The sequence below is a fragment of the Acanthamoeba castellanii genome, assembly GCF_000313135.1.
Source record: "Acanthamoeba castellanii str. Neff unplaced genomic scaffold scf7180000084715, whole genome shotgun sequence".
NCBI classification, from domain to species: Eukaryota; Discosea; order Longamoebia; family Acanthamoebidae; genus Acanthamoeba; species Acanthamoeba castellanii.
Window position 1 is genome coordinate 46,418 of NW_004457638.1, and position 25,545 is coordinate 71,962.

Here is a 25,545-nt window from a genome sequence, read left to right on the forward strand (position 1 = left end):
TAATGAATCAAGATGCATTTGCAGAACGTCAAAAATAAATAAATAACAATAAAAATGAAGGGAGAACGCACCTCCCTTGGGCGGCTCCACTTCTGCTAGGGCGGTGCTCATTGCTCTTCCTTCCTCTTCTTCCTCTTCTTCTTCTTCAGTTGCAGAAAACGTCGTTTGTCAATTAATTGTTCAAGTTCAAGCGCGGTATGGGCCAACTCTAAATGCAAAAGATCGACTCAATCTCGCATAAGCCCACAGTGGTCGCCAGACAGGTGTGCACGGAAGGCTGTTCGCCACCACCTTGAGTGGGTGGGGGGGCTTCATGTTGTGTCCCTCGGCTTTCCCTTCGAACTTCTGGAAGTCAGTTCCTTCGCCGGCTCTAACCGGGAAAAAAATAAACCTTGAAAAATGTGCGAAGTTCGCACCTTTTCGCCCCACACCGCTGGTCAGCCACAGTCAACACGGTCACAATTGCCTGTTTATCTGGTTGGTTCTGTGTAAAGCTGTTGACAATTTGCGGCGTTGTGCTGGCGGCCTGCTGTCTGCAGGAGGGGGCCGAACTATTTCCACGACGCAATCTTGCCGCACTTGGGGCACTTGGTGCCACCACTCTTGCACAACGCACGCCAAACGACACCACACGGCCGCCAACCAGCGCTATCGACAGTAGCTTGTCGTCAGCGTGTTCTTCATCAGCTAACTTCTCAAAAAGTTGTAACTTGTTTTTCTCTTCGTCACACTTGCACCCATAGCTGTTGTATCGACGGAACTGTTGAGGTTGGCCGAACAAAGGAGGACAGCGTGAAGCTGCACAGTTGTGTCACTTTCTCGCACACAGAAAAAAGAGAGATGCAAAAAGAAGAGGAGAGCGGGGGGCAGCAGCTGCTGGTGTCAGAGGAGGAGATGCGGCGAGCGGCAGACCTCATCGCACGTGCCAAACGTTTAGTGGTGTTCTCGGGCGCTGGCATCTCTGCAGAAAGTGCGCCACATGCATCCAATTCGCTTCATCTTCAAATCCTGTTCTCTGATTAATGTCATGCATGCTGTGCGATGCAGGCGGTATTGCTACGTTTCGTGATCCAGAGATGGGGCTGTGGACCTCCAAGATCGGTCTCGCTTGGTTCGGTACGTTGTCTGACCGCCAGCTCTGTTGACTTCCACCGCCCACCCGCTACTCACATGCGCCCCCCCCCCCCACAGGCACGCCGGTCGGGTGGCGCTGGACGCCCGGCCTCGCCTGGCGCATGTACCTCTCCCGGTTCCGCGACCCCATCGCCCGTACGTCACCCGCCCGCCGCCCCGCGGCCGTTGGCTTCCCCTTTAGAAGCTCACCCCGACTGTACTCGGCACCACAGGCGCACGGCCCAACCCCGGCCATTATGCCATCGCCCGGCTGGAGCAGCTCATCGACCAGGGCCAGGCCCTTGGCAAAGGTGTGTGTCATGTATGTGTATGTGCGGTGCGTGCGGTGTGTGTGTGGCTGACTTATGTGATATGTGATGCAGACGTTCCGCGCCACTTTGACATTCTCACGCAAAACGTGGACGGGCTGCACCAGCGCGCGGGGAACAAGGAGACGAGCGTGGCCGAGCTGCACGGCACCGTCAACCGACACATCTGCAGCAAGCACCGCCACCCGCACCCCTACGTCATCGACCCGTCCACCTTAGGTTCGCCCTCTCAGGAAGCCAGCAACTCGCTTTTCGCCTCTGCTCACGACACGACACGACACGACACGACACGTGGAACAGCTGAGGATTATGACCCGGAGAAGGACGAGTTCTTCACGCATGACTCGAAGAAGGTGCCCCGGTGCCAGGTGGAAGGGTGCGGGAGCTATCTCCGGCCGGACGCGGTTCTCTTCATGGAGAGCCTCCCCAGCCACGCCTGGAACGCCGCCGACCACGCCGTCTCCAGCGTACGATACACACGACACACGACACACACACACACACACACAGCACACACACACGACACACTAAAACTGTGGTGGCAGCTGCGCCAGGGCGATGTGATGCTGGTGGTGGGCACCTCGGGCGTCGTCTACCCCGCGGCCTCGCTGCCGGAGGAGGCCCTGGAGAAGCGGGGCGTGCACGTCATCGAAATCAATCCCGTGCCGAGCGCTATCTCATCTCGGTGCGTTCTTCGATCGAAACAAACACTACTGCCAGTGCCAGAAAGGTGGAGTTTACTAATTGGTGTCGTGCCGTGTTTGTCGTTGATCGTGTGTCGTGTGTGTCGTGTGTGTCGTGCGCAGGGTGAGTATGTTCTTGAAGGGTCCGTCGGGCCAGATCCTCCCGCCGCTGGTGGACATGGTGCGGGAGAGGTGGCAGCTTGAAGGCAGCGATGGCAAGAAGAATGAACGTGAAACCAGCAGCGAAAGCGAAAAAGACAACTACGAAGAAGCAGAAGAGTGAGTCACCATCTGGTCTGTTCTTCTTGTAAATAAATACACAAATTAATACAAACAAGTAACTTTACACGGAGCCATACAGTGACACCTGCCGTTGGCCGCCGTTCGGATAGAGTAAGTGAGTTTACTACCCCCCCTTGCTAAAGAACGAAAGCGACGCCAAAGCGGACAAGGTAGCGAAAGGGAAGCACCATCTTCGCGGAGTTGGATGGCGTGGGCGAGGGAGTAGTGGATGAGTTGGGTGAGCCACCGTTGGAGCCTCGCCTGCCAGGCGGCCAACCAGCTGACGGAATCGCACTGGCACAGGTCCGACCACACCCGGCCCGACATCACCCCCGCCCGCACCAACGGGTTCGTCTGCCCTCCGCCCTTGGTTCACTCTTCTTTCTGCCTTGGTGGTCAAAGAATGATTACAACTGCCCAAATACCCATTACAGAGCAGACGAAAAGCCTTTCGAAACATTTCGCTAGAACTTGGAAGTGTTTCCGTAATCTAGATTAGTTCTCTTTTTCTGTATTTTCAGAAGATGGAAGGCCTGGCTCCGCATCCGCTGGATTTGCCCCGGTTGCGGTCGGAGCCCGCGGCCGAGGTGCTGCTGGAGGCGCTCGAGGGGCTCGTGGTGCCTCCGCCTTCGTGGGATCGTCCGGCAGCGGACATCACAGCCGAAATCGCGCTGGCCTCCTCTCGTGCCGCGAGCGATTCCGCGCTGGCACATTGGCTGACCCGACTGGTCGGCAGCGACCTGTGGTGGATCGAAGATGACGAGGCCAAGGAGCAAATCTGGAGCTCGGCCTCCAAACGCATGGCCGAGCGCTGCGGCCGGACAGGTGACCCTCTCACCCCTTTCGTATTTTATTTAATTATTTTATTTCAATACTGTGTTGTTATTTATATTATTTATATTATTAGATTTAATACTCATAAATAATTTAGAGTTTCAATAAATAATAATAACCTTGTTGGTGCAGCGGCTCCGGCGATGACGCGCACCTTCAACATACCGAGCGGCACTGTCGGGGATGGGACAGCAACCGCGCCGCCCACGATCGCGATCACCCTGCACGAGCCGCCGCTGACCTCGGATTCGATGGGCCTCAAGACCTGGGCCTCGTCCTACCTGCTCGCCAAGCGACTGCACCACCTCGTCCCCACTGTCCTGCCTACCACCACTTCATCACCACCTTCATCATCGTCGTCGTCATCGTCTTCATCGTCGTTATGGCTGCGTGCGCTTGAGCTGGGCTCGGGCACGGGCCTGGTGGGTCTGTCGGCCGCGGCCCTGTTCGGGTGGGACCTCCACCTCACCGACCTGCCCGAGGTCGTGCCCAACCTCACCAACAACATCGCCGCCAACCGCCATCTCTTCTCCTCTTCCTCCGCCTCCGCCTCCTCCTCCGACTCTTCATCTTCTTCATCGTCGTCTTCATCATCTGACGTGCTGGCGCCGTCGGTGTCGGCGCGCGTGCTCGATTGGACGCAGCCGCTGGCTGACGCCTATTGGCGGGAGCGGGCGGAAGTCGGCGGCTTCGACGTCATCCTGGCCAGCGACCCGCTCTACACCCCGCAGCACCCCGAGCTCGTCGTCTCCTGCGTCGCGCTCTTCCTGCGCAAGCCCGCCACGGCCACGGCCACGGCCACGGCCACGACCACGACCGAGACCAGCGGCGACGAGGGCGGCAAGTTCATCATCGAGCACCCGCTGCGGCCGTCGCACATGGCAGAGGTGGTGGATTGCGAGGCGCGGCTGACAGCGGCCGGACTGGTGCGCGAGGCGGTGGGCGAGGAGGTCGGGTGGGACGACTGGGGCGTGAGCAGCCTCCAGCAGGAGCGACTGCGACTCGGGTCCGGCGACGCCGACGTCGACGCCGACGCAGCGGAGCACATCGGCGGCGTCCGCTGCCGTTGGAGCGTATGGCGATGGCCCACCCCAGAGCCGGCCTCACCCACCAATTGATGCACCCCACACAAGTAATAATGAGAATTATTTATATTTAAGGCTTGGGAATGAAGCGCTACAACGACACAGTCGACAAATAACGATTGGGTTGACCATGAATGTAAAAGTGCACCGCTTCGGCACTGCACGCAGCGATGATGAACGACGAGCGCCCCTATCATCAAATCAAAGGGGACAGGAGTACGTTGAGATGAGAAGAATTTCGCGACGGCCCTAACGACGTGGTTTCCATGGCAATCGTGTGTATCCTTAGGCCGCAAGCTTGTCGACCAAGCACATGCTCAACGCTTGTAGTTTGTGCTTGTACAAAAAAAGAACATGGAGCTCGCACGAGGGTAACTCATCTCGCTTTTCCACCAACCGCCAGCTAGGCGGCTCTGCGGAATGGGAACTCCTGGCTGTTCCATACTTTCTCGGTCAACCCAGGTCTTGACCTGGTGTGCGCCCAACCAGGCGTTGACAAGGAATGGCAACATTCTCCGGGCTCTGGGATACAAAATCTTGAGTGCTGGCTGGGCGCTCTCATTCCAACTCAACCACACTCATCTTCACTGCCTTCTCTCACGGCCTTCTCTGAGGGTCGGCGTGGCGCGAGCTCGAAGAGGCAGACTAGCTACCAACGGCAAGCGCAGAAGACAGGCGGCTTGACAAGAAGTCACGCATAAGAGCTGCTCAGGCTCATCGTCATCATCTTCATCAACAAACACACACATCACCATCAACAACAGCGCTCTTCCGCGCGCCACAAGCAACGCACGGACGCACACGCATTCTAGCCCGCACGCAGAATGTCGAGGCAGTGTCACGAGCAGCAGCAGCAGAAGCAGCAGCAACAACAACACCTGGGCAGCAGCGCGAGCGGCGGCGTCGGCGTGGTGACTGAGTCGGTGGCCTTCAAGCTCGTGTGCGACATGCAACACCTGCGCGGCAAGGTCGACCTCATGTGCAGCCTGGGCGCGGGGCTGGCCCAGCGATGGGTGGAGGAGGTCGTCCATCTTCATCATCAGCATCTTCAACAAAAGCATCGTCAGGCGGTGGAGAGTCGGCTGCGTAGCGAGATGGAGGAACTGGTGCTCGAGCTGGTGGACGTGAGCGTCGAGATTCAACGGATGAAGGAGCGCAAGGAGCTGGCCCAACGCTTCTTCTACCTCGCCGAGCGTCGACGGTCGTGGTGCCAAGTATACGATGAGGACGACACCGATGAAGATGAAGATGAAGCCTTCTACACGTCGACATCATCATCATCATCATCATCATCATCAAAGAAGGGCGAGGCGAAGGCGATGATGCAACTGATCGACCTGGACGAGTGCGACCAGGTGATCGACAAGCTGACGACGCTTCTGCTGGGGTACCTCACCGCCGGCGAGCGCGAGGAGGAGGAACGAGCCCTCCGCATCAAGGCCCATCTCGACATGTCGGCCGCGGACGCCTTCCTTCGCCAACCGATCAGCTCATCAGGCCCCCCTCCGACAGCAGGCGTCATGCGATTACACAACCGCGAGCATGATGACAATTTGCTTCGATAGATCCGATCTATGTAGAAAGAGCGGGTGGAGAGAAAGGAGAGTCGAACGAAGGAGAAGAACATAGGTTTTTGTTCCATCAATAAAGCAAGAAATCAAGAAATCGGTTCCGCCGGTTTTTTTCGAACCAAGGAACATTTTTTATTTTTTTATTCGCCACACGGGACCAACAAACGTGGCGTGCCTTCTTCTACATATCATCGAGGTATGCACATTGGGAGGTAGACATTACGTGTGAGCGTAAGATTGTACTGCAGCAAGACTCTGCTAAGATGCTCGATTTGCTCTGGCGACGTCTTACTAAATCGCTGCAGGAACCCAAGGCTACTTCGTCTTGTGGGTGGAGAGCAGATCGCATTCGAAGATGTTGGGGGTTGAGGAATTGCAGAGGGGGCATGTTGAGACGAGCACACGTGTCTGGTCATTTTCGGTTCTTATTTCTTTTTTATTTGTTTTTTTATTCAAAACAAAACGAGATGAGGCGAGTAGCAGCGATTTCGCACAAGGGCGGCAATGGACCCCTCCTGGCCAGGAGCATCCGCAGCTCAGGCGTACCACTTGCACGCAGAGGCAATGCATCTGCCGCAGATTCCACTTCGCAGCTTCTGCGATCATCCCGTAGTGTAGTGCCTGCGAGGGCGTTCAATCAATGGAGGGGCTTGGCCACCCAGACGCAGCCGCCGCCTACTGCCTCATCGTTTGCCCAGAAGAAGACGAACAGCCCGCCTCAACAGAAATCGTCATCTGCTGCAGACAGCAACATCTACGAGGTGAATGAAGCCAACTTCCTGAAGGAAGCCATCGAAGCTTCAGACAAGCGCGTAGTCCTCATCGACTGCTACGCCGAGTACTTTCCCATCTTCTCAATCATCGCTACACGATTGAGAGATTAACGATGCAATTCTGTGCAGTTGGTGCGCACCGTGCAAGCAGCTGGCGCCGCTGCTGGAGGCAGCCGTGCGCAACTCGGGCGGACGTCTGGCCCTCGCCAAGCTCAACGTGGACAACAATCCCACCCTCTCACGGCAGGTTTGCTCTCTCCATCCTCTCTCTCTTTTGTGTGTGTGGTGTTGGTGATGAAGATTGCGGTGTCGTGCGCCATGGACCTCATCAGTGATGCCCTGCAGATGCAAGTGACGAGCCTGCCCACAGTGATGGCGCTGAGCGGCCGCAAGGTGGTCGATTCGTTCGTGGGTCTCCTGAAGCCCGCTGAGCTCACCAAATTCGTGGAGGGCCTCCTCCAGGACTTTGCGCGTACGTACCATCAACATTCCAGGAATGCCAGGCGCCGCAGCACTGGTCGCTTGCTCACGAGCCAGTTTTGTGTTATCCCAGCGGCGGCTCCGGCAGAGGAAGCCGAGACTGGTGGCAACCTGCTCGAGGAGGCGGAAGCGGAGCTGGCCAAGGGCGACGTCAACCAGGCCGCCGCCAAGTTCTCCCAGGCTTTGGAGAAGGACAAGGAGTGCACCCACCTTGTCTACGCCGGCCTTGGTAAACATTCATTTGTCCCAATTTATGATTCTCCCTTGTGCTTTGGCTCGTCTAACTCGCGCGCAACACAGCCAGGTGCGCGCTCGCGGAGAACAACTTGCAGGCCGCGCAGCACCTGGTCAAGGAGCTCAAGGTCCGTTTGCCTCGCCTGGTTGTCCTTCTGTGCTGCGGTAGCGCTGGCTCTGACTTGCGGTTGTTGTTATTATTGTTGTTTGGTTTCAGGACAAGTACAAGGCCAAGCTGAACGATCCTGCGGTGGGAAAGGCCATCGCGGCCGTTGAGCTGCGGGCGGAGCTGGCGGACAAGAGCGGCGGCAGCGCGCAGGATCTCGAGGCCAAGGTGACCGAGTGGCGTGCCAAGCTGCAGGCCGACGCCAACGACCACCAGGCCCGCTACGACCTTGCCCACGCCCTTTTCAGCACCGGCCAGACCGAGGAGGCGCTCGACCAAATCCTCGACCTAATCAAACGGTTCCTTTACTTCTTCTTATGTCTGTGTGTGTGTGTGTGTGTGTGTGTGTGTGTGTGTGTGTGTGTGTGTGTGTGTGTGTCAGTTGCTCACCCGTTGTTCTCACGTTGGTTGAATCTAAAACAACAGGGACAAGCACTGGAACGACGAGGCGGCGCGCAAGCTGATGCTCAAGATCTTCTCGGCGCTGGGTCCCAACAACGAGCTCACCACCAAGGCCCGGAAGCGGTTCGCCTCCATCTGGTTCTGCTGACAAATACACCTTCTTGACGACGACCCAACTAGTATGCACGCTCGACGTAGAATTACATTACTTTCAAATTTATTACAGTAATTTCGTACGCTGACCTACAGACAGATCAGCCGAGAACATTCCACTCGGGCAGGGCGGCCTGGGCGTGCCCGCGCAGGGTGGCCAGCACCTCGTGCTGCGAGCCCTGCATGGTCGACTGGCCCCACTTGGCCGCGCCGCCGCGGCCAAAGGCCAGCGTCTTGGCCTGCTCCTCGTTGAGCTGCGGCAGGGTGCGGCCGTAGGTCAGCCAGAAGGTGGACCACCAGGCCGGCACGAAGATCGGCAGCGCGGCGGGGCTGGGCACGCTGTGCTCAGTGGGCCGGTCGGTGCGGCCGCCGACCACCAGCGAGCCGATGTTGTCGGCGAACTTGCGCGACGACTCGATCTGCGCGGCGATGGTGCGCATGGCCTCCTCATCAGCCACTCCGTTTGCCGTCGACTTGTAGAACTGCGCAATGAGGAGACATGTCAGCCGTGTGCGGTGTGTGCGGTGGTGCGTGTGCGGTGGTGTATACCTGCAGGGTGACGCGGACGGGGAATTGGGGATCGCGTTCGATCGCGATGCCGGCGACCTCGTCGAAGGGACCCTCGGCCTCGCCCACCTTGACGATGGCGTCCTCCACGTCGGCGTCCTCCTCTTCCAGACATGCGTACGCATCCGAGGAGTTCATGCATTGCTTCTCGCACATCGGCGCTGCCGACGCACAGGCATACATCCTGTGCCATACCGCGCGCGCGCAAACACACACGCATCAGCGCACACGCACAAACCATGACGTCAGAGATGCCGCGGTCTTAGGAGGGCGAGCAAGCAAGACAACGTACGGTGGCATGAAATACGTGGGTCGCTGTGCTTGCTTCAAAGGTACTTGAATCACCATGATCATGTTCTGCGTCATGCAATGGTGAGTGACTTAGGCCTCGTTCAGGATCACTGTGTGTGTGTGTGTGTGGTGTGTGTGTGTGGTACAAACATGTGATGGTACCTGTTGCTTCTCCTCCTTGGTCATCTCGCCCTCAGTTGCTACACCGCGTTCCTTGCGATTGTCGCTCAGGCGCTGACCGATGAAGCTGGCCTTCTCACCGCTCTTGTTGAAGTACAGCTTCTGACTACCGTCCTGCACCACCTGCGCCGACGTGCCCTGACTGTACTGCGAGGTGAGTTTCCTCTTTCCGACACACGACACACGACACGCGACACGCGACATGCGACACGCGACACACATGCACACCACGCGCGCTCGACACGTACCTGGTGGCGACGATGGCCAGCACGGCCGGGTGCCCGCTGTAGGACTGGTAGTTGAAGATGGAGACGTTGAACGTGGCGTCGCTGCCCTTGGGAACCGGCAGGAAGCACGCCTGCGACGACATGAGCGCATGGCTGTCCCTCTCCGCCGCGTACAGCGACGTCCTGCAAATAACACGACACACGACACACGACACACGACACACGACACATGACACATGACACACGACACACACGATGGTGGTTAGACACAACATGACACACGACGTGGAAGCAGAAGAAGGTGTCGTACTTGGAGCCCTTCCACGACTGGGGGTTGTGGAGGTAGAGGCGGAAGTTCTCGAGGTACTCCTTGAGCGTGACCGTGTACAGCTGGCCGCCCTTGATCTCGTTGCCCACCACCAGCGGGATCTTCTCCATCGGCACGTCCCTGCGTAGTGCAACCAAAAAGCAAAGATGAGAGATATGCTCTCAACTTTGCGAAGATGATGAAGATGAAGATTCGTGTAGAATAATAAATCAGATGAATTGCGTAAGATGATGAAAAGATGTGAAGGTGCAGTGGCGCACCAGGTGAGGTCCTCGAAGTTGGGGTGGCGCACGAGCGGGAGGGCGTGGTCGAGCACGTTGAGGGTCATGTCGCTGATGCACGGCCCCCAGCACGAGCCCTTGAAGCGGCCGTTGTCCTCCCAGGCCACGCTCATAACGTCGAGGCCGAACTTGCCCGCCAGCTGCCGCGCGTTGGTGCGGCCGTCCACCATCCGCTCCACCTTCTTGATGAGGTCGAGCAGGCTCTCGTTCTTGCCACCCGTGGTGTTATTGAGGGCCAGCAGGGCGTCGATGGTGGCCGCCTCGTTGCCCTTGTGCTGCTGCATGACGGCCTCGAGCACGTCTTGCGACAGGTCGGGGAACATGGCCGTGAGCTGTTGCTTGAGTGCTGCCATTACGATAAAGTGAAGTTGAGAAGCTCTGTATATATCTGGGATTGAAGCGTAAGTGCCCGGTGAGGCCTTCGGTATCTTATCATGGCGTGCAAGGTCAGCGAAGACCTCTTTTTGCACTTCACTCAACGGTTCACCGAACCCAAAAACTGTGAGCATAACCCAAATTCTTACGACAAAGAGCTGCGTGGAAAATATGTAAGAAATTACATTTTACTTTGGATTCTGAGGTGCTGCCGAAAGTGCGGCAGAAATTCCACCAGTTAGGCGCCACTTTTCCTCCACGAGCCCGAACCGTGGAAGAGTTGCCAACGCGGTGAAGGCACACAGTACCACAGACCACGCGTTCACCACTACGTCTGATTGAATCGATTGAAAAAAAGAAGATCGCCCGTTATTTGCTTTTGTAAAGATGGAAGATTTCTTCAGGGAGATCCGAGAGATGGACAGGCGGATGGACGCCGAGATGGCCCATATGGACACCATGATGACGATGGGCGACTTCGAATCCCCCTTCTTCGCTCGCGACCGCGACACGCTCGACGAGTTCTTCCTCCTCTCGCGGCTCGGTGCCTTCCCTTCCTCTTCTTCGAATCATCGTCATCTTCATGATCATCGTGGCCAGCGCCTCATCCACGGCCGGCCCCTCACCCAGCGCGAAGAGCGCGAGCGCCGCGCCCGCAAGGCCCAGTCGGCCTTCCGCGAGGCCGTGCGCCAGGGCGACGCCAGAAGTGTCGCCACGCTACTCGCGCGCCAGGTGGTCGAGCCCGCCACCATCGACGCGCCCTACACGCTCGGCGGCCACGAGACGAGCCCCATGCTCGACGCCTGTGGCGCGGGCCACGTGGACGTCGTGCGGCTGCTCATCGAACACGGCGGCGACGTTAATCGGCGCGTGGGCCAGGCCACGCCGCTCTACGTGGCGGCCAAGGCGGGCCACGGCCGGGTGGTCGAGCTGCTACTGGAGCGCGGGGCCGAGACCGAGCCGCGGCTGGGCACGAGGCGCAACTCGGCCGTGGCCGAGCTGCCCGGCGGCTCCCTGGTTCGCGACACACCGCTCCACGCTGCCATCAGGTATCATGCGCGTGTTGTGTGTGTGTGTGTGTGTGTGTGTGTGTGGTTCTGACGTGTGTTTGGTGATGTTGGTTCGTGGTGTTCAGGCAGCACCACCATGACGTGGTCGACATGCTGCTGGGCAGGGGCGCCAGCTTCCTGTCGCCGGACTACGCGGGCGAGACTCCGATGGACCTCCTACGCCGCTGGGCGCAGGACGTGTGAAGGGCCCTCTCAGGGGTGTGGCATGGTCCTGCTCGTGGTCTGAAAACGTGTTGTGTACCAGAGCAGCTCCATTAAAATGTACATTGCCTTCAAGACTCTCCCACTCAGCTCGGTCTGGTCAGGCTGCGCTACAACAAATTAGAAAAGTGTTGTTTTGTTTTTTCTTGGATGGAGGAAGCAGAAGCAGGCAGCAGCGGTGTGAAGAAGCCGCCCAGCGAGTATATTGACGTGGTTCTGGTGGGTGGAGGCCATGCCAATGTGCAGGTACAAGAAGAATCTTTACATTGATTTATTTGATTTCTGCTTTTATTTATAAAATAAATAATAAAAATAATAATACAATATTATTAACTGTGGCTCAGGTGATGAAGCTGCTGGCTCAGCAGCTGCGGCCTGCCGATAGGGTGCGGGTGACGTTGATATGCGACACCACCACGGCCTGGTACTCGGGCATGCTGCCCGCCTGCCTCGCCCAGATCTACCACCCCTCAGGTGCCCTGCGTGTCGTGTGCCGTGTGTGCGTGCGCGTGCGGTTGATTGATCTAATCTCCTGCGAGGTGGTGGCAGAGCTGCAGATCCGGCTGGAGCCGCTGGCCAAGTGGTGCGGCGCGCGGTTCATCCACGCATGGGCCGAGCGTATCGACTTTGCCCGAAACCTGGTCGTGTGCCGGCGCGTCGCCGATCACCAAAGCGGCGACCTCACCGACTACCCACCACGACCACCACCACCAACGACCGCAGAGGACGCTGAAGCCGAAGCCGAAGCGGAAGAGCGAAGCCATGAGGACTACGTGCCCTCCATCCGCATATGCTGTGCGGGAGGGACCAGTACTGGCAACGAACATTATGCGAATGATCAGACGTATGGCACAACACGCACATGTACACGCACACGCACATGCACCACCGCACACGCACCACCGCACACGCAGGCCTCTGTAATTCATGTCGGTTGGGGCGGGCACAGGGCTGCGACGAGGGCGCAACGAGGCCTCCCTGGACGTGTACGCGCCGCAGGCCAACTTCCTGGCGCTCATGATGACCGGCGACGGGCAGGCCATTGGGTCCTACCGCGGCATGGCCTACACCGGCTCCCTCGCCTGGAAGCTCAAAGATAAAATCGATCGGTACACGTGCGTGTCGTGCGTGTCGTGCGTGTTGTGTGTCGTGTGGCGCGTGTGCGTGTGTTGATGCTTGTTGTGTGTTCGATTGCGCCATCAGGTCGTTCATGCGATTGTTCGATGTGGCGCACATGGGGCCGAGCCCGGTGGCGCGGGCGCCCGAATGGGATGACAAGCACCCCTCGTGGCAGCGCAGCCAGCGCCGATGCGCCGCCAAGAAAGCGAAAACGAATGCGAAAGCGAAAGCGACGGATGCGGCATCGGCCGATATGGTGCGCCACGTAGACGACGACAACGACGGCGAGATCGAGGCAGCGCGCAGGCAAATCCAAGAGCGTGAGCGAATGGCAGAGGATGAGGTGGTCGGTGATGATGCTGGTGGTGCTGAAGAAGATGAGGAGGATGAGGGTGAAGGGGATGATCGCGAAGATTCGTGGTGGTGGCGCGAGCCCAGCCGGTAGTTGTAGCCCGCCACCGCCCCACCGCCAGCCGCCACCAATTGCCGTCAACCATTGTAGACACGTGGAGCATAAATGGGCCTGGCTCTGATTGTTGTGCTGTGGTGCTGACACGGCAGCATTAGCACTGTTCACCAAGGACATGCAATGACAACATTCCTTCCATGCTCTTCTTTGTGTACCAGCTGGTGTACTAAGTGGTGACATGAGAATGTGGGCAAGTTTATTACAAGGAATTGGTATGTTCACCAACAAGTATTACATAGGCACATTCTTTGTGTTATTGAGGCCACCAGCGAGCACGACTGCGTGAGGTAGCAGATTACCTCGTCGACGTCGACGCGCCGTCGCGTGTCGCGATAGCGCCGTCGCGTGTCGCGACCGGCTGCTGAGTAGGCCCGTGGCACAGGTGCGTATGGACGTGCTCCACTTGGAGAGGTCCAACGAGTTCGTGCAGCACCTCCTTGATCTGCTTGGCGTCATGCACCGAGGCGGTGCGGTCGGCTTCGAGGGCAGGCGCGCTCCCGTCGTTGCCAATGTTGACCTCGCGCAGCAGCTGGGCCACGTTGGCGCGCGCCGACGAACGCGCCAGGCTCACCTTGGCGTCGAGCGGCCAAAACAGCGACACGTTCATCAACGGCACGCTCTGTTGGGGGGAGACTGCACGTACACGTCCAGCATGTTGCGGTAGCCCTCGTAGGCCCACAGCGCCAAGCCAGCGGACATGGCAGACCACCACTGCTCTGGCGTCTTGGACACCACAGCATGCGCGGTACGCTGCCAGTGGGCAAATGGTGTGCCCGGCCAAAAGATGTTGAGTCTGTAGCGGGAGCAAACCCTCGGGCAGATTGCGGTCGCTGCGGTTTGTACTATTACACACGTCCATCGGCCACTGGTGAGTGAGCGAGCACAAGTTTTGGTCTCTTTTCATGTCATTTTATGCGTGGAACAAAACAAGGGAACACCAGGCGTGCACAAACCACTGACCCTCCTATTCTGTTTTTAGTCTCACCCTCCCCCACAAGACACTATCATTGCTTGACTTCCTTCACGGGGTCGAAGACTCCTGGTCTTTCACACAAACCCAGCGAGGTGCTCATTTATCACTAGCGCCGAGGCATCGTGGTGCTTAGCTTTGGCCCTTGTCGTTTTGGCGATCATGCTCAGCCGGATAAGCGTGATAACGAGAGTGACCTGGATTGATACATGAAGCACCTCATGGTCAGTACAGGAGCGAGAGAGAGCCAGGACCGGCGATTCAGCCTGAAGTACCTGAACGAAAACAAAGGCCACGAAGACCCATCCTTCCCTGATCCCAAACACGCTTATCCCTTGTCCTTCAACGCCACAACGAAGGCCCTCGTCACGGCAGTGCTCCAGTGTGTCAAGATACATGACACCGTAAAGGCCTGCACAGCCAAACAGAGAGTTATAGTGGCAGCTATTGCCTCAGGTTGCAAGATGAAGAACAGGTGGAACGGTACCCACAGAGGCAAGGGCGTAGATCAAGTGCATGGCAGCACCAAACAAAAGCACCCAAGATTTGTGGTAGGCAACACCTAGGACCTCCAGTAGTGGACCACTGCCAACGCGCCAGAGCAAGACATTAAGTCCACCAAAGGATCACAAACAACAACAGCAAAAGTTGATGGGCAAAGATGGCAACAAACCTCAGAAAGAACAAGGCACAGAAGGGACCAAGTGCAAAGCTTGCATAAACCGCTACGCACTGATCACATGAGAGAGAGAGAGAGGGGGCTTAGTAGATTCCCACGATAGTCGCACAAAAAAAGCTGCTGTGAGGGGTTAGGCATGTACGGCGTGGAAGAGGATGCCATAGAGGAGAACAGCGACGGCTCCTCCCTTCATGGTTGTTTTGCTGTGGTTGAAGGGAAAAGAATTCAGGTCTGTTGTGCGCGCGGCGAAGTAATGTTGTGCGTTGCATGTCGCGTTGCAGTTGTTTTGCCCGCCACGTGGCTGGCCGTTGGCGGTTGGCGGTTGGCGGATAATTTAATGTGGTATTTTAACAATGCAGCCCCAATGCTTACTTAAGGCTCAGGTTGTGGTGCGTGTGTGTGTATGGTACATGTGCTAGCGGTGCACACAAGCATGCACTTGGGTGTGCATGTGTGCTTATGTCCTGGTCAGCTTGTTTGGGCTGCAGGCTGATGGCACTGCCATGGTGACTGACCCCATGGGCCGCAAGCTCTACTACCTTGTGAATGGCATGGTCTGCAGGTCCGAGCTCGACGGGTCCTGTCCTGCTGTCTACGCGTGCATGAGACCTGCAACCACAATCAGCTCCTTCGCCCTCAACGTCAAGCAGCGCCTCATCTTCTACAGCGAGGGCAACAGGCCTGGCTGCAACATCCGCCGAGCTCGATGCGTCCCAGAAGTCACCGGTGCTGGCCTACTCCTGTCCCCTCACTCAGCGGCGCTACCCTCCGGTGTCGCTCGCCTCCGATCCGGTCCCCGCGTCCTGTACCAGCTCGAGTGCCCCGGCACGTACCCATCGTGCTCTCTCTGTGCCATTACGCCGGTACCCATCGTCGGACAGCTCGTCTACGCTCCTCGCTTCGTTCTACACTCGACCTGCAACACAAGACGCTCTTCTTGAGCAATTCGTCCGGCAAGACGCTCCTCCGCTGTCCGCTCTCTGGCCAGGCGTCCTCCACTTGACCTGCTTCGATCTTCACCTCAATCCGCACCCTCGGCTCATCGCGATCGCTGTCGATGCCCCGCGGTGCCAGCTCTATGCCATCGCCAAGCCTAGCTACACCGTGGTGCGCTTCGAGCTCGCCGAGCCCGACTCGCCGCAGCCCAACCTGGGCGGAGTACGTGAACGCCAGCGCCTTCTGGGTCGATTCCGCCCTGGGGCTCTTCTACTGGACCGAGCGCCTCCGGCTCGACACGCGTGTGGCGCACCTCGACTTCCTCGATCACTTGGCGACGGTGTTGCTGGTGCCGCTGGCCAACAGCAAGACCGTGCTGGTGGACGACCTGCGCGGCTGGATCTACTGGAGCGACGCCTCCCAGGGGCGGGTGATGCGGGCGCGCATCGACGGCGGAGGAGACACTCGTCCGAGTGCTTCTGGATCGGCGAGTACTACAAGATGACGCAAACCAGGCTGCAGGCGGTCGAGCCCGTCACCGGCGACCTGATAGTCTTGGCCTATGACGCCTCGGTTCCTGATGTGAGGGTGAAGCGGCGCAGCCTTGCCACCGGCGAGGTCTCCGTCTTGCTCTCAGTTCGCTTAGGCATCTTTGGCCCGCTCTCGGGGCTCGGCGCAGCGCAGCTCGACCCTCGCGCCGGCGTGGAAGCCAACAGAGCGGACCAGGGCTTCATCGCCACGGCGTGCACCGGCTAGAACAAGGTCACTCGCCTCGTCGACCTGCCGCAAGTCCCCTGGACGATGCAGCTCCTGCCCGACCTCGGCCACTGTCTGCCACCTTCCGACCTCGCCTGTGACGACGGCTTCTGAAGCTTCTTTTCTTTTTGTTTTTCTGCCTTTTCATTAATTAAAAAATTCCATCATTCTGTCTCCTTGATGGTTGTTGCGGTTTAGTTCAGCGTGCGCGCGGTTGGCTGGCTGGCTGGCTGTGTATAGGCGAGGGAGGAGAGCGCGCACATGTACCGATGTAGCCAAGGAGAGCATCACTCACGCCCGTTTCGATGAGGGTGAGCGTCTTGCACGCAGAAAAAAGCCAAAGTGGCGCCTTTTGTGTGTGCAACATGCATGCGAGAAGTGAGCATTTATGGTGCATGGGAAGATGAGACAGATGCGCACTTATGCGCATGCCATGTGCGCACAGAGGCGCCTTGTTGTTGTCGCTCCGTTCGCCCGTGGTCGCCATCGCAGTTTTGTGATGCCATCACTTGGCCTTGCCTTGCTGCCGTGGCCGCCCAACTTGCTGGTCTTGGTCCAGGCCTTCTTGGGTGCTTGGCCCTTGCCTTGCTTCTTCCCTCTCTTCTTCTCCTCCTTCTTCTCACCTTCACTGTCGCTGCTGTTGCTATTGTTGTCAATGCTGCTGCTGTTGGTTGCAGGCACTGAAGAAGATGCCAAGTCCATCAAGTTCAGTTTGGCAGAAGTTGCCTGTGTACACAATCAGTCCAGAGAGTGGGATCAACAACTTGTGGTGTACACAATTTGTGATGTACATACCTTGGCTCTGGCTGGTGGCAAAGGTGTGCCCAACATGAGCAGCATCTATTGGTGAGATGAAGCTCAGAGAGTGTGAGTACATGGGTGATGTGTGCAGATGTACCCTGGGCAATGGCTCCCCTGCCACCTGTTGCCTCTGCACTGGTGTCTGTGATATTCATTATGTGTATCAGTCATAAAGAAAGGGTGAGGTGAAGAGGTCTCCTGCACTGGTGTGGTTGGGGTCTGCAGCTGTTACATGGCAGTGTAGGGTGAGTACAAAGTGGAGAGGAGGGCAATGAGTTAAGAGATGAGATGTACCATACTGCTAGGGCTAGTGCTGCTTGGTTGTGCCATGCCAGCCAGCCCACTTGCTTGCTGCACCAAAGCTGTGCAAGCAAACATTTAAATGCAGCACAGCACACAACAAGATGTAGAAGAAACAAACATGCCTTCAGCCTGTGCAACATCAGTCCTTCCTTCCAGCTCTGAAAAGATGCTTGACTTACTTACTCCTGTGTATGTGTTGCAGTGCCAACACACTGCTACACAGGTCAATGACACTGAGCTCCCATCATCACACTACTGCCCTCCCTGGGTGCACAAAGCCTTCACAGCCACTCCACTTGCCTGCCTTGTGTCAATTGCCAACTAGTCAAGCAAGATGGGTCACCCAAGGTTGGCAGCTTCCAGGGAGTTTGAACAAGAACTGTGTGCCAGCCTGCACACACTATTGCGTAATTGAATGCAGGTTGCAGCCAGGCGCATGGCAAGCTTCCCTTTTTGTTGACTTATTTTCCCCAGTGCACAAGGGGATATTATCCCCACATAGATGAGGAGGAGGGACCAATAGGGAATAAAAAGGCATTTTCCCCACAAAGAGTCATTATTGGTGTCTATCTTTAGTGTTGTGTTTTTACTGTTATTTAACGATTATTTCCCCACACTAACATGTTATTGGATGATCTTGTGTATTGTTTGTGATTGGTCAGGTTATCAGATATATAATAAAGAAAGACATTTGTGTGTTTCAGTGCAATGCAACAAGAAAGAAAAATCAGTCCAAAAGAGGCAAAACCAACTGACATCACCAAAGAGACATGTGGGGATTTATCTATTCCCTACTTCTATTGGCCAAACTGTATTAATATTCATGGTGGGACTTTACCTGGCTTGTAGAAATTCATTGTGGTGGTCTAAGAGAATTTAATTTAGTATGCAGAGCTGGCATGCAATGCAAGTGGAAAGATTTCCATCTTCCCTCACTTCTTCATGTCAAAATTGGTTGGCAATGCTGTGCCAGCTACATACAGAGGCACTGCAGTGCAGCCACCTGTGTGAAAGCTTCACATGGTTGATCAGCAGCACAACAGGCAATGGAATTCACACCCAGGCTGTAACCCTTTTACATTGTGGTGGAAACTCAGTGAAGGACTTGTTGGGGAGGGTTTTTCAGTCAACAGTGAAAGGTAGTAAGTGAGACAAAAGGACCATGACAGGCGAGCAGCACCCAAGCACGAGAGAGCGCAGCTTCTTGCAGCTGCAGGTGAGCATTGAGACCATGTCAGTGCAGATGTCCACATGGTAGATCTGTTGTGCAAGCCGTCAACTCATGGGTCCTACCACAGTTACTCCTCTCTCTCTCTATCTCTCTCTCTTCAGGAAGACAAGAAGGCGACGACGGACTGTGCGCTGCACGTGACGCCATTGCACAACAAGAAGTGCAAACTAATCAAAAGTAGTATTACACTGTGCCTGATTATTAGGGCGAGGTCTGGTCAGGGGAGGGCGGAGAGGCGTTGGGCCTGCCGAGCGAGCAGGCGGCACGCGTCGGAGCCGCAGCTGATGGCGAACCCATCGTAGTTGGGGTAGTTGTCCGTCACCAGCATCCAGAAGCTCCACCCGTTGTACTTGGCGTTGTACATCGCGTTGGTCCACTGAGTGTAAATGTTCACCTGGTCTGCACCAAACATATGTGGAATATTGGAAAGTGTATGATAGGGAAGTATAAAAATAACCAATCAAATACAGCATATTGGTTCAATTTCAATAATTTTATACAATATTACTATTTCAATCTGAAATATCAAATATCAGCGGGATGTGTACCGTAGGTGATGCCGAACTCCTCCATGACGACGGGCTTGCCGACCTGGTGCGCCCACTGACTGTGGGTCTGGATCCAGCCGTCGGCCCACTGGACGCTCTTGCTCCACGACGACGGGTACAGGTGCGCCGTGAGGAAGTCGATCGAGCTCAGCCGCCCGAAGCCGAGCGAGTCCACGCCCGCATAGCAGTCCATCGTCCAGTCCCACCCCACCTTCACCCCCCCCCGTACATCAGTCAACTGTGCGTGTGCGTGTACGTGTGCGTGTGCGTGTGCGTGTGCGTGTGCGTGTGCGTGTGCGTGTGCGTGTGCGTGTGCGGTGGTGCGTGTGCGTGTGCGGTGGTGCGTGTGCGTGTGCGTGTGCGGTGTGATGGAAAGGAAATGTACGGAATTGCCGTCGAAGCAGCCGAAGCCTTCGTCGCCGACGGCCACCATGTGGTTGGGGTCGATGCTCTTCACGTAGGCGCTCATCTCCGCCACCCAGCGCGTGATTATCGCCGCACCCGCCCCGTAGTTGCAGGCACTCGACGTCCCTGCATGCAACACGACACACGACACACATCGCACACATTTGTTAGTGACCGCACACAACACACCGCACACACACGCGGCGGGAGCGCACGCACCATAGTCGCCGGAGCCCTGGCAGCGGAGCTCGTTGGCCAGCTCCCAAGCGAAGATGGCCGGCTCGTCCTTGTACAGCCGGCCCGTGTAGACGTTGCGCCGGTTGAGCACGTGCGCCACCCAGGCCTGGTACCACCCGCGGATCGTCGCGTCCGTGTAGAAGTCGTCGTGGTGCCCGCCGCCGCCGCCGTTGCGCCACCGCACGTACTGGTCCATTCCGCCGAACTCTTTCCAGTTGTTGGTCAGCACCACGATCACCTTCACGTCGTACGCCGCCTGAAATCGCACACACGGCACACGTTAGCACGACCGTACACACGCACACATGAGATATGAGATGAGACGCACGACACGCGCAGGCGGGAAAAGAGAGGCGTACGGCGCGGGCGATGACGAGGTCGAGGCGCTGGAGGCCGTTGGGGCCGTCGTTGAAGGCCGGCTTGGTGCCGTCCCAGAAGTGGAAGAACACGCCCTCCTTGATGCCGTCGACCGAGTTGGACCCGTCGGCGTTGCCCACGTCGGTGAAGCCCCACACGCGCACCACGTTGAACCCGTAGGCCGACGCATTGCCGAACAGGTGGTTCACCATCTGCTTTGGCTGTGGTGTGCCGCCATTGGCGCGTGGTTCAAAAAAATGCAGTATTTATTAATTGTTTGGCCAATGAACAAAAAGTTGGTTATAATGGAGGATGAAAGAGAGGGGAGGCTTTGGGGGTACTTTGTAGTGGAGGTAGTAGTTGTTGGTGCCGCCGAAGCGGAACGGCTGGCTGGTGGCAGAGTCCACGAACCCCATCCCGTCTCGCTTGATAAACCCGGCAACTGCGGGTACAGCGGCAAGGACCACCAAGAAGAGCACAGCCACGACGAACGTCGCCTTTCGTCTCTCCATCGTGGTGCGTGGCACCTTCTTGCTCTTGGTCTTCTTTTTTTTTGTGCTGGCTGGCTTGAAATTTCACAAAGTTCACACAAAAACAGAATTCAAATGTGATTCCGCAGAAATTTAACAATAGTACTGAGCACATGGTACCTTGGGCGTTCTTGACAGACATCATGATCCATTGTCCAGGCTCATCCCCATTGTCAGACTATGAATTTTCATTGTTGGGGTAGAGTGCCTTCTCCCCCTCATCAAAACTGGTATGGATCAGATCAGGCAGCACCGTGGTCTCCCCAGCCGCCAAAGACAACCTCAGCCATGAGGCAGCCCAGGCACCTGAGAAAGCTGTTCCCCATCACCTCACTGGCACAGGTGAGAAGGTGTGGCAGTGCCTCTCCTTCAGCCCAGAGCCACGTGCATACATCCAACGCACACCTTTGATGGGACCATCTGTGCCTGGGGCCAGCTTAGGTAAGGCGCTCTTCCACGGCTGAGGACTCAAGCGAGAAAAGCAACAACCATTTCTTCGCGCCAAGATATGTGCGGAATTTAATAACTGGGCCAACCCCAGCACACTTCACGCGATGATGAAGAAGCACGGCAGTCTCTCTGTTCTTCTCCTTTTAGTCGTAGTACTCTACGCCTTCGCTGCCGTCGGACGCGCACAAGTACTCCGTCCCTTCCATACTTCGTGCAACCATTTTTATTTACTTTTCTTATTTTCGTTTTCGTTCTTTGCCCCCCCCCCTTTGTAGGAGTGCCACGCGGGAGGCGTGCGGGAGGACTGCTGCCCGCCGGGCTCGCCCTGTGCCGGCGCCAGCGAGTGCGAGGCGCGCGGCTGCTGCTGGAGCCCCGTCTACCCGCCCAACGAGTGCTCCACCGGCACGCCCAACTGCTTCAAGCCCAACCCCGCCCTCCAAGGTTTGCTCCTCTCCACCCGCGCGTGTGAGGTCGTGCGTGCGGCGTGTGCGGTTGCGCGTGTGCGGTGTGGCTTATGGCGCGTGCGGTTGCGGGTGCGCAGGTTACGCGGTCAAGACCGTGCGGGAGACCGACTACGGCATCGAAGCGAGCCTCGGACTTATCGACGGCAAGAACCTCTTCGGCGAGGACATTGCCACGCTTCAGATGAGCGCCTACTTTGACACTGAGGTGCGTGTGCGCACGCGCGTGTGCCATGTGTGCGGCGTGTGAGGTGCTGACGTGTGTCGTTTCCCTTGTGTGTGCGCACACACAGACGCGGTTGCACGTGAAGATCTACGACCCCAACAACGAGCGGTGGGAGGTGCCCCGCGTGGCGCTCACCGGGCTGCCCGCCAAGAAGGCCGCCACCACCGAGTACCGGTTCTCCTACACCACCAAGCCCTTCGGCTTCGCCGTCAGCCGCCGCGCCACCGGCGAAGTCCTCTTCAACACCACCACCACCGGTACCTCACCACCGCACACGACACACACGCACTCACCACACACATGACCGCACACGCACACGACACACGACACACGACACACGACACACGACACACGACACACGACACACGACACACGACACACGACACACGACACACGACACACGACACACGACACACGACGCACGCACACACTAATAATGGTTGTGTGCGATCGCAGGCGTGTTCAATGGGCTGGTGTTCGAGGACCAGTACCTGGAGATCTCGACGCAGCTGTCGCCCAACGCCAACCTCTACGGCATCGGCGAACACGTGAAGCCCCTCCGCCTCAACACCACCGGCTTCCTCTACACCCTCTGGGCCAATGGCACGAAGTTCCTCCATATTTTGTCGACGCATATCAACCACCCAGCGCTGACCGTGTTGTGTGTCGTGCGGTGGGGTTGACCGTGTTGTGTGTCGTGTGCCATGCGTGTCGCGCGTGTCGTGTCATGCGTGTCGCGCGATCGGATAACAGACAACGGCGGCTCGCCGGCGTTCACGAACATGTACGGTTCGCATCCGTTCTACATGGAGCTCCGCAGCACGGGCGCCCACGGCGTCTTCCTTCTCAACAGCAACGGTACCTCTGCGGTGTGTGGGGTGGTGTGTGCGGCGTGCGCGGTCAAGATATGTGTCGTCTTACCTTCCGAGGCGATGCCAGGCATGGACGTTTACGCGGGTCCGGAGCAGCTGACGTACCGCACCATCGGCGGAATCCTCGACTTCTACTTCTTCGTCGGTCCCTCACCCGCCGAGGTCATCAGCCAGTACACCGAAGTCATCGGCAAGCCCTTCATGGTACGCACTGCCCCCCCCCCGGACCACCCCAGTCGGTGCTGACGATGTGACACGTCACGTTTTATTTTTGTGTGGGATGAAATGTGATGTATGCAGCCGTCCTACTGGACGCTGGGCTTCCACCAGTGCAGGTGGGGCTATCGCACCCTCGAAGGTATGCATACCAACCACCGCGCAACATGTGGCCCCATCGCTGATGGCACGACACACGTACCGGTGGTGCGGGAGCAGAGGTGAAGAATGTGGTGAGCAACTACTCGAGCCACAACATTCCGTTGGACACCATGTGTACGCTACCGCTCGCCGCCATCACACCGCCTTCAATTGCTCACATTCATCGACGTCGTCTTCACTTGATCAGGGATCGACATCGACTACATGGACCAGTACCGCGATTACACGTGGGACCCCGTTCGGTTCCCCGTCGCGGTATGCGCTCCCTTTATTTCATTATATTATTTTATGTATATTATTGTGAAATAGATAAACAAACATAAATCCTTTTTTTAATATTATATTGTTTATTTATTTTGGCCGAGTGCAGGAGGTGAAGAGGTTTGCAGACAAGCTGCACGCCAATGGGCAGCACTTCGTGGTGATCGACGACTGCGGCATCCCCAACGTCACCAGTACGCACCCCTCCATCCACGTTCACCACCCGCGCACACGTCCGTCAATCGCTGAACATACAACCTTGAACTACTACAGGCTACGCCCCGTACGAGCAGGGCCTCGAACTCGACATCTTCATCAAGCAGAACAACGGTACCGCGTTGTGTGTCGTGTGCGTGTCGTGTTGTGTCGTGTCGTGTGCGGTGCCTCACTTCTGTGCGCGGGGGCGGGGTCAGGCAAGGACCCGTACATCGGTAAGGTGTGGCCGGGTTCCACGGCGTGGCCCGACTTCTTCCACCCCGACTCCGACAAGTACTGGAGCACGTCCATCAAGGGCTTCCTCTCCACCGTTCCCGTCGACGGTAATTCCTTGGTGGCCTGATTGCCTTCATGGTTGGCTGACGTGGCATTGTTGCTCACGCACACACCGCACACATCGCACACACCGACAGGTCTGTGGACGGACATGAACGAGCCGGCCAACTTCTGCGACGGCTACTGCGATGGCGAGGCGCCCAAGCGTGCGACGTCAGGCGCGTTCGACCCCAACTACCCGCCCTACGCCATCAACAACCGCAACTGCCGGTAAGGGTTTTCCTCCGTGTGCGAGTGTGTGCGGTGGTGCGTGTGCGCGGTGATGCGTGTGTGCGGTGATGCGAGTGTGCGCGGTGATGCGAGTGTGTGCGGTGATGCGAGTGTGTACGGTGATGCGTGTGTGCGGTGGCTCACCGCTTCCCTCTTTCCGCACGCAGGATGCCGTTGTGGTCGCACACCGTGCCGCAGGACCTGAAGCTCTACAACACCATCGGTACACACACTACACTCAACACGCAACACGCAGGTGTTTTTAACTCCGAATTCAACAATGTAACGCAGAGTACAACGGACACAACATGTACGGCATCACCGAGGCCAACTCGACCTCGCACGCCCTCCAAACCCTGCGCGGCAAGCGCCCCTTCGGTACTCCTCACTCTCTTATTTATACACATTAATATGTTGTGACACATTTAATATTGTATGACAGTGCTTAGCCGTTCGACGTTCCCCGGGCACGGCCGCCGCGCGGCGCATTGGCTCGGAGACAACTACTCGACGTGGGACGACCTTTACTACGCCATCCCCGGCATCCTCGCCTTCAACATGTTCGGCGTGCCCCTCGTCGGCGCCGACATCTGCGGCTTCTGTACGTTATTTATTTATTTTATTTTATTTTATTTTATTTATTTGGGCGTTGGTTTTGCATTTTATCTTATCATCATTATTATTAATAATAATCATCTTTTAAATCGAACATAGCGTACAACACGACGGAGGAGCTGTGCGCTCGTTGGATGGAGGTGGGCGCCTTCTACCCGTTCTCCCGCAACCACAATGCCGTCGATATGACGTCGCAAGGTATCTGTTGTTTCTTGCTCAATGATTGGTTGGAATTTAACTGTTCCATTTTATAACAAAACAATATGTACATATAAAAGAGCCCTACGTGTGGCCCACCGTAGCGGCCATCAGCCGATCGGTCCTGCGCACGCGCTACTCCCTCCTGCCCTACTACTACACCCACTTCTTCCTCGTACGCGCCGCCCAATCGGATCCTCCACGCGACACACGCACACACACGCACACGCACACGCACACGCACACAACGCGCCCCGACCCGCCCATATGGTTCGGTGCTGACGTCAGCGTGACGTGTTTGTGGTGGCGGTGACCACCGGCGCAGGCGCACACGAATGGCTCGACTGTTGCGCGCC

The 25,545-nt window shown here is 57.1% G+C and overlaps 10 protein-coding genes and 1 pseudogene across 10 annotated transcripts; 8 read left to right on the forward strand and 3 right to left on the reverse strand.

Annotated features, from left to right (window-relative positions):
- Nucleotides 1-840: 840 nt before the first annotated feature.
- On the forward strand, nucleotides 841-2,408 carry ACA1_149000 (silent information regulator protein Sir2, putative; the record flags this gene model as incomplete). The annotated part of the gene is made up of 8 exons (XM_004351458.1): nucleotides 841-970; nucleotides 1,048-1,116; nucleotides 1,192-1,269; nucleotides 1,347-1,424; nucleotides 1,497-1,661; nucleotides 1,743-1,909; nucleotides 1,997-2,127; nucleotides 2,249-2,408. 8 exons carry the CDS (start codon nucleotides 841-843, stop codon nucleotides 2,406-2,408), a joined length of 978 nt encoding a protein of 325 aa, XP_004351510.1.
- Nucleotides 2,409-2,931: 523 nt separating this feature from the next.
- Nucleotides 2,932-4,359, forward strand: ACA1_149010 (rapid response to glucose protein 1, putative; the record flags this gene model as incomplete). The annotated part of the gene is made up of 2 exons (XM_004351459.1): nucleotides 2,932-3,232; nucleotides 3,374-4,359. The coding sequence occupies 2 exons, from the start codon at nucleotides 2,932-2,934 to the stop codon at nucleotides 4,357-4,359; spliced, it is 1,287 nt and encodes a 428-aa protein (XP_004351511.1).
- Nucleotides 4,360-5,150: 791 nt separating this feature from the next.
- On the forward strand, nucleotides 5,151-5,891 carry ACA1_149020 (uncharacterized protein; the record flags this gene model as incomplete). Its single annotated transcript, XM_004351460.1, has 1 exon — nucleotides 5,151-5,891. The coding sequence occupies one exon, from the start codon at nucleotides 5,151-5,153 to the stop codon at nucleotides 5,889-5,891; it is 741 nt and encodes a 246-aa protein (XP_004351512.1).
- A 473-nt stretch (nucleotides 5,892-6,364) lies between these two features.
- On the forward strand, nucleotides 6,365-8,100 carry ACA1_149030 (thioredoxin domain containing protein; the record flags this gene model as incomplete). The annotated part of the gene is made up of 7 exons (XM_004351461.1): nucleotides 6,365-6,735; nucleotides 6,800-6,917; nucleotides 6,971-7,142; nucleotides 7,224-7,379; nucleotides 7,451-7,512; nucleotides 7,602-7,849; nucleotides 7,977-8,100. The coding sequence occupies 7 exons, from the start codon at nucleotides 6,365-6,367 to the stop codon at nucleotides 8,098-8,100; spliced, it is 1,251 nt and encodes a 416-aa protein (XP_004351513.1).
- Nucleotides 8,101-8,206: 106 nt separating this feature from the next.
- ACA1_149040 (CUE domain containing protein) lies at nucleotides 8,207-10,332 on the reverse strand (the record flags this gene model as incomplete). The annotated part of the gene is made up of 7 exons (XM_004351462.1): nucleotides 8,207-8,587; nucleotides 8,655-8,856; nucleotides 8,965-9,029; nucleotides 9,126-9,285; nucleotides 9,392-9,553; nucleotides 9,681-9,818; nucleotides 9,959-10,332. The coding sequence occupies 7 exons, from the start codon at nucleotides 10,330-10,332 to the stop codon at nucleotides 8,207-8,209; spliced, it is 1,482 nt and encodes a 493-aa protein (XP_004351514.1).
- A 409-nt stretch (nucleotides 10,333-10,741) lies between these two features.
- Nucleotides 10,742-11,607, forward strand: ACA1_149050 (ankyrin repeat-containing protein; the record flags this gene model as incomplete). Its single annotated transcript, XM_004351463.1, has 2 exons — nucleotides 10,742-11,371; nucleotides 11,494-11,607. 2 exons carry the CDS (start codon nucleotides 10,742-10,744, stop codon nucleotides 11,605-11,607), a joined length of 744 nt encoding a protein of 247 aa, XP_004351515.1.
- Nucleotides 11,608-11,972: 365 nt separating this feature from the next.
- Nucleotides 11,973-13,189, forward strand: ACA1_149060 (uncharacterized protein; the record flags this gene model as incomplete). The annotated part of the gene is made up of 4 exons (XM_004351464.1): nucleotides 11,973-12,099; nucleotides 12,175-12,435; nucleotides 12,575-12,734; nucleotides 12,829-13,189. The coding sequence occupies 4 exons, from the start codon at nucleotides 11,973-11,975 to the stop codon at nucleotides 13,187-13,189; spliced, it is 909 nt and encodes a 302-aa protein (XP_004351516.1).
- Nucleotides 13,190-13,508: 319 nt separating this feature from the next.
- On the reverse strand, nucleotides 13,509-13,912 carry ACA1_149070 (uncharacterized protein; the record flags this gene model as incomplete). The annotated part of the gene is made up of 2 exons (XM_004351465.1): nucleotides 13,509-13,832; nucleotides 13,853-13,912. The coding sequence occupies 2 exons, from the start codon at nucleotides 13,910-13,912 to the stop codon at nucleotides 13,509-13,511; spliced, it is 384 nt and encodes a 127-aa protein (XP_004351517.1).
- Nucleotides 13,913-15,215: 1,303 nt separating this feature from the next.
- ACA1_149080 (uncharacterized protein) lies at nucleotides 15,216-16,554 on the forward strand (the record flags this gene model as incomplete). The annotated part of the gene is made up of 5 exons (XM_004351466.1): nucleotides 15,216-15,251; nucleotides 15,351-15,691; nucleotides 15,744-15,969; nucleotides 16,022-16,228; nucleotides 16,273-16,554. The coding sequence occupies 5 exons, from the start codon at nucleotides 15,216-15,218 to the stop codon at nucleotides 16,552-16,554; spliced, it is 1,092 nt and encodes a 363-aa protein (XP_004351518.1).
- A 2,552-nt stretch (nucleotides 16,555-19,106) lies between these two features.
- On the reverse strand, nucleotides 19,107-20,948 carry ACA1_149090 (betamannosidase; the record flags this gene model as incomplete). The annotated part of the gene is made up of 6 exons (XM_004351467.1): nucleotides 19,107-19,288; nucleotides 19,438-19,648; nucleotides 19,823-19,968; nucleotides 20,062-20,335; nucleotides 20,439-20,657; nucleotides 20,778-20,948. 6 exons carry the CDS (start codon nucleotides 20,946-20,948, stop codon nucleotides 19,107-19,109), a joined length of 1,203 nt encoding a protein of 400 aa, XP_004351519.1.
- Nucleotides 20,949-21,523: 575 nt separating this feature from the next.
- The window catches only part of ACA1_149100, a 5,344-nt pseudogene continuing 1,322 nt past the window's right edge, over nucleotides 21,524-25,545 (forward strand).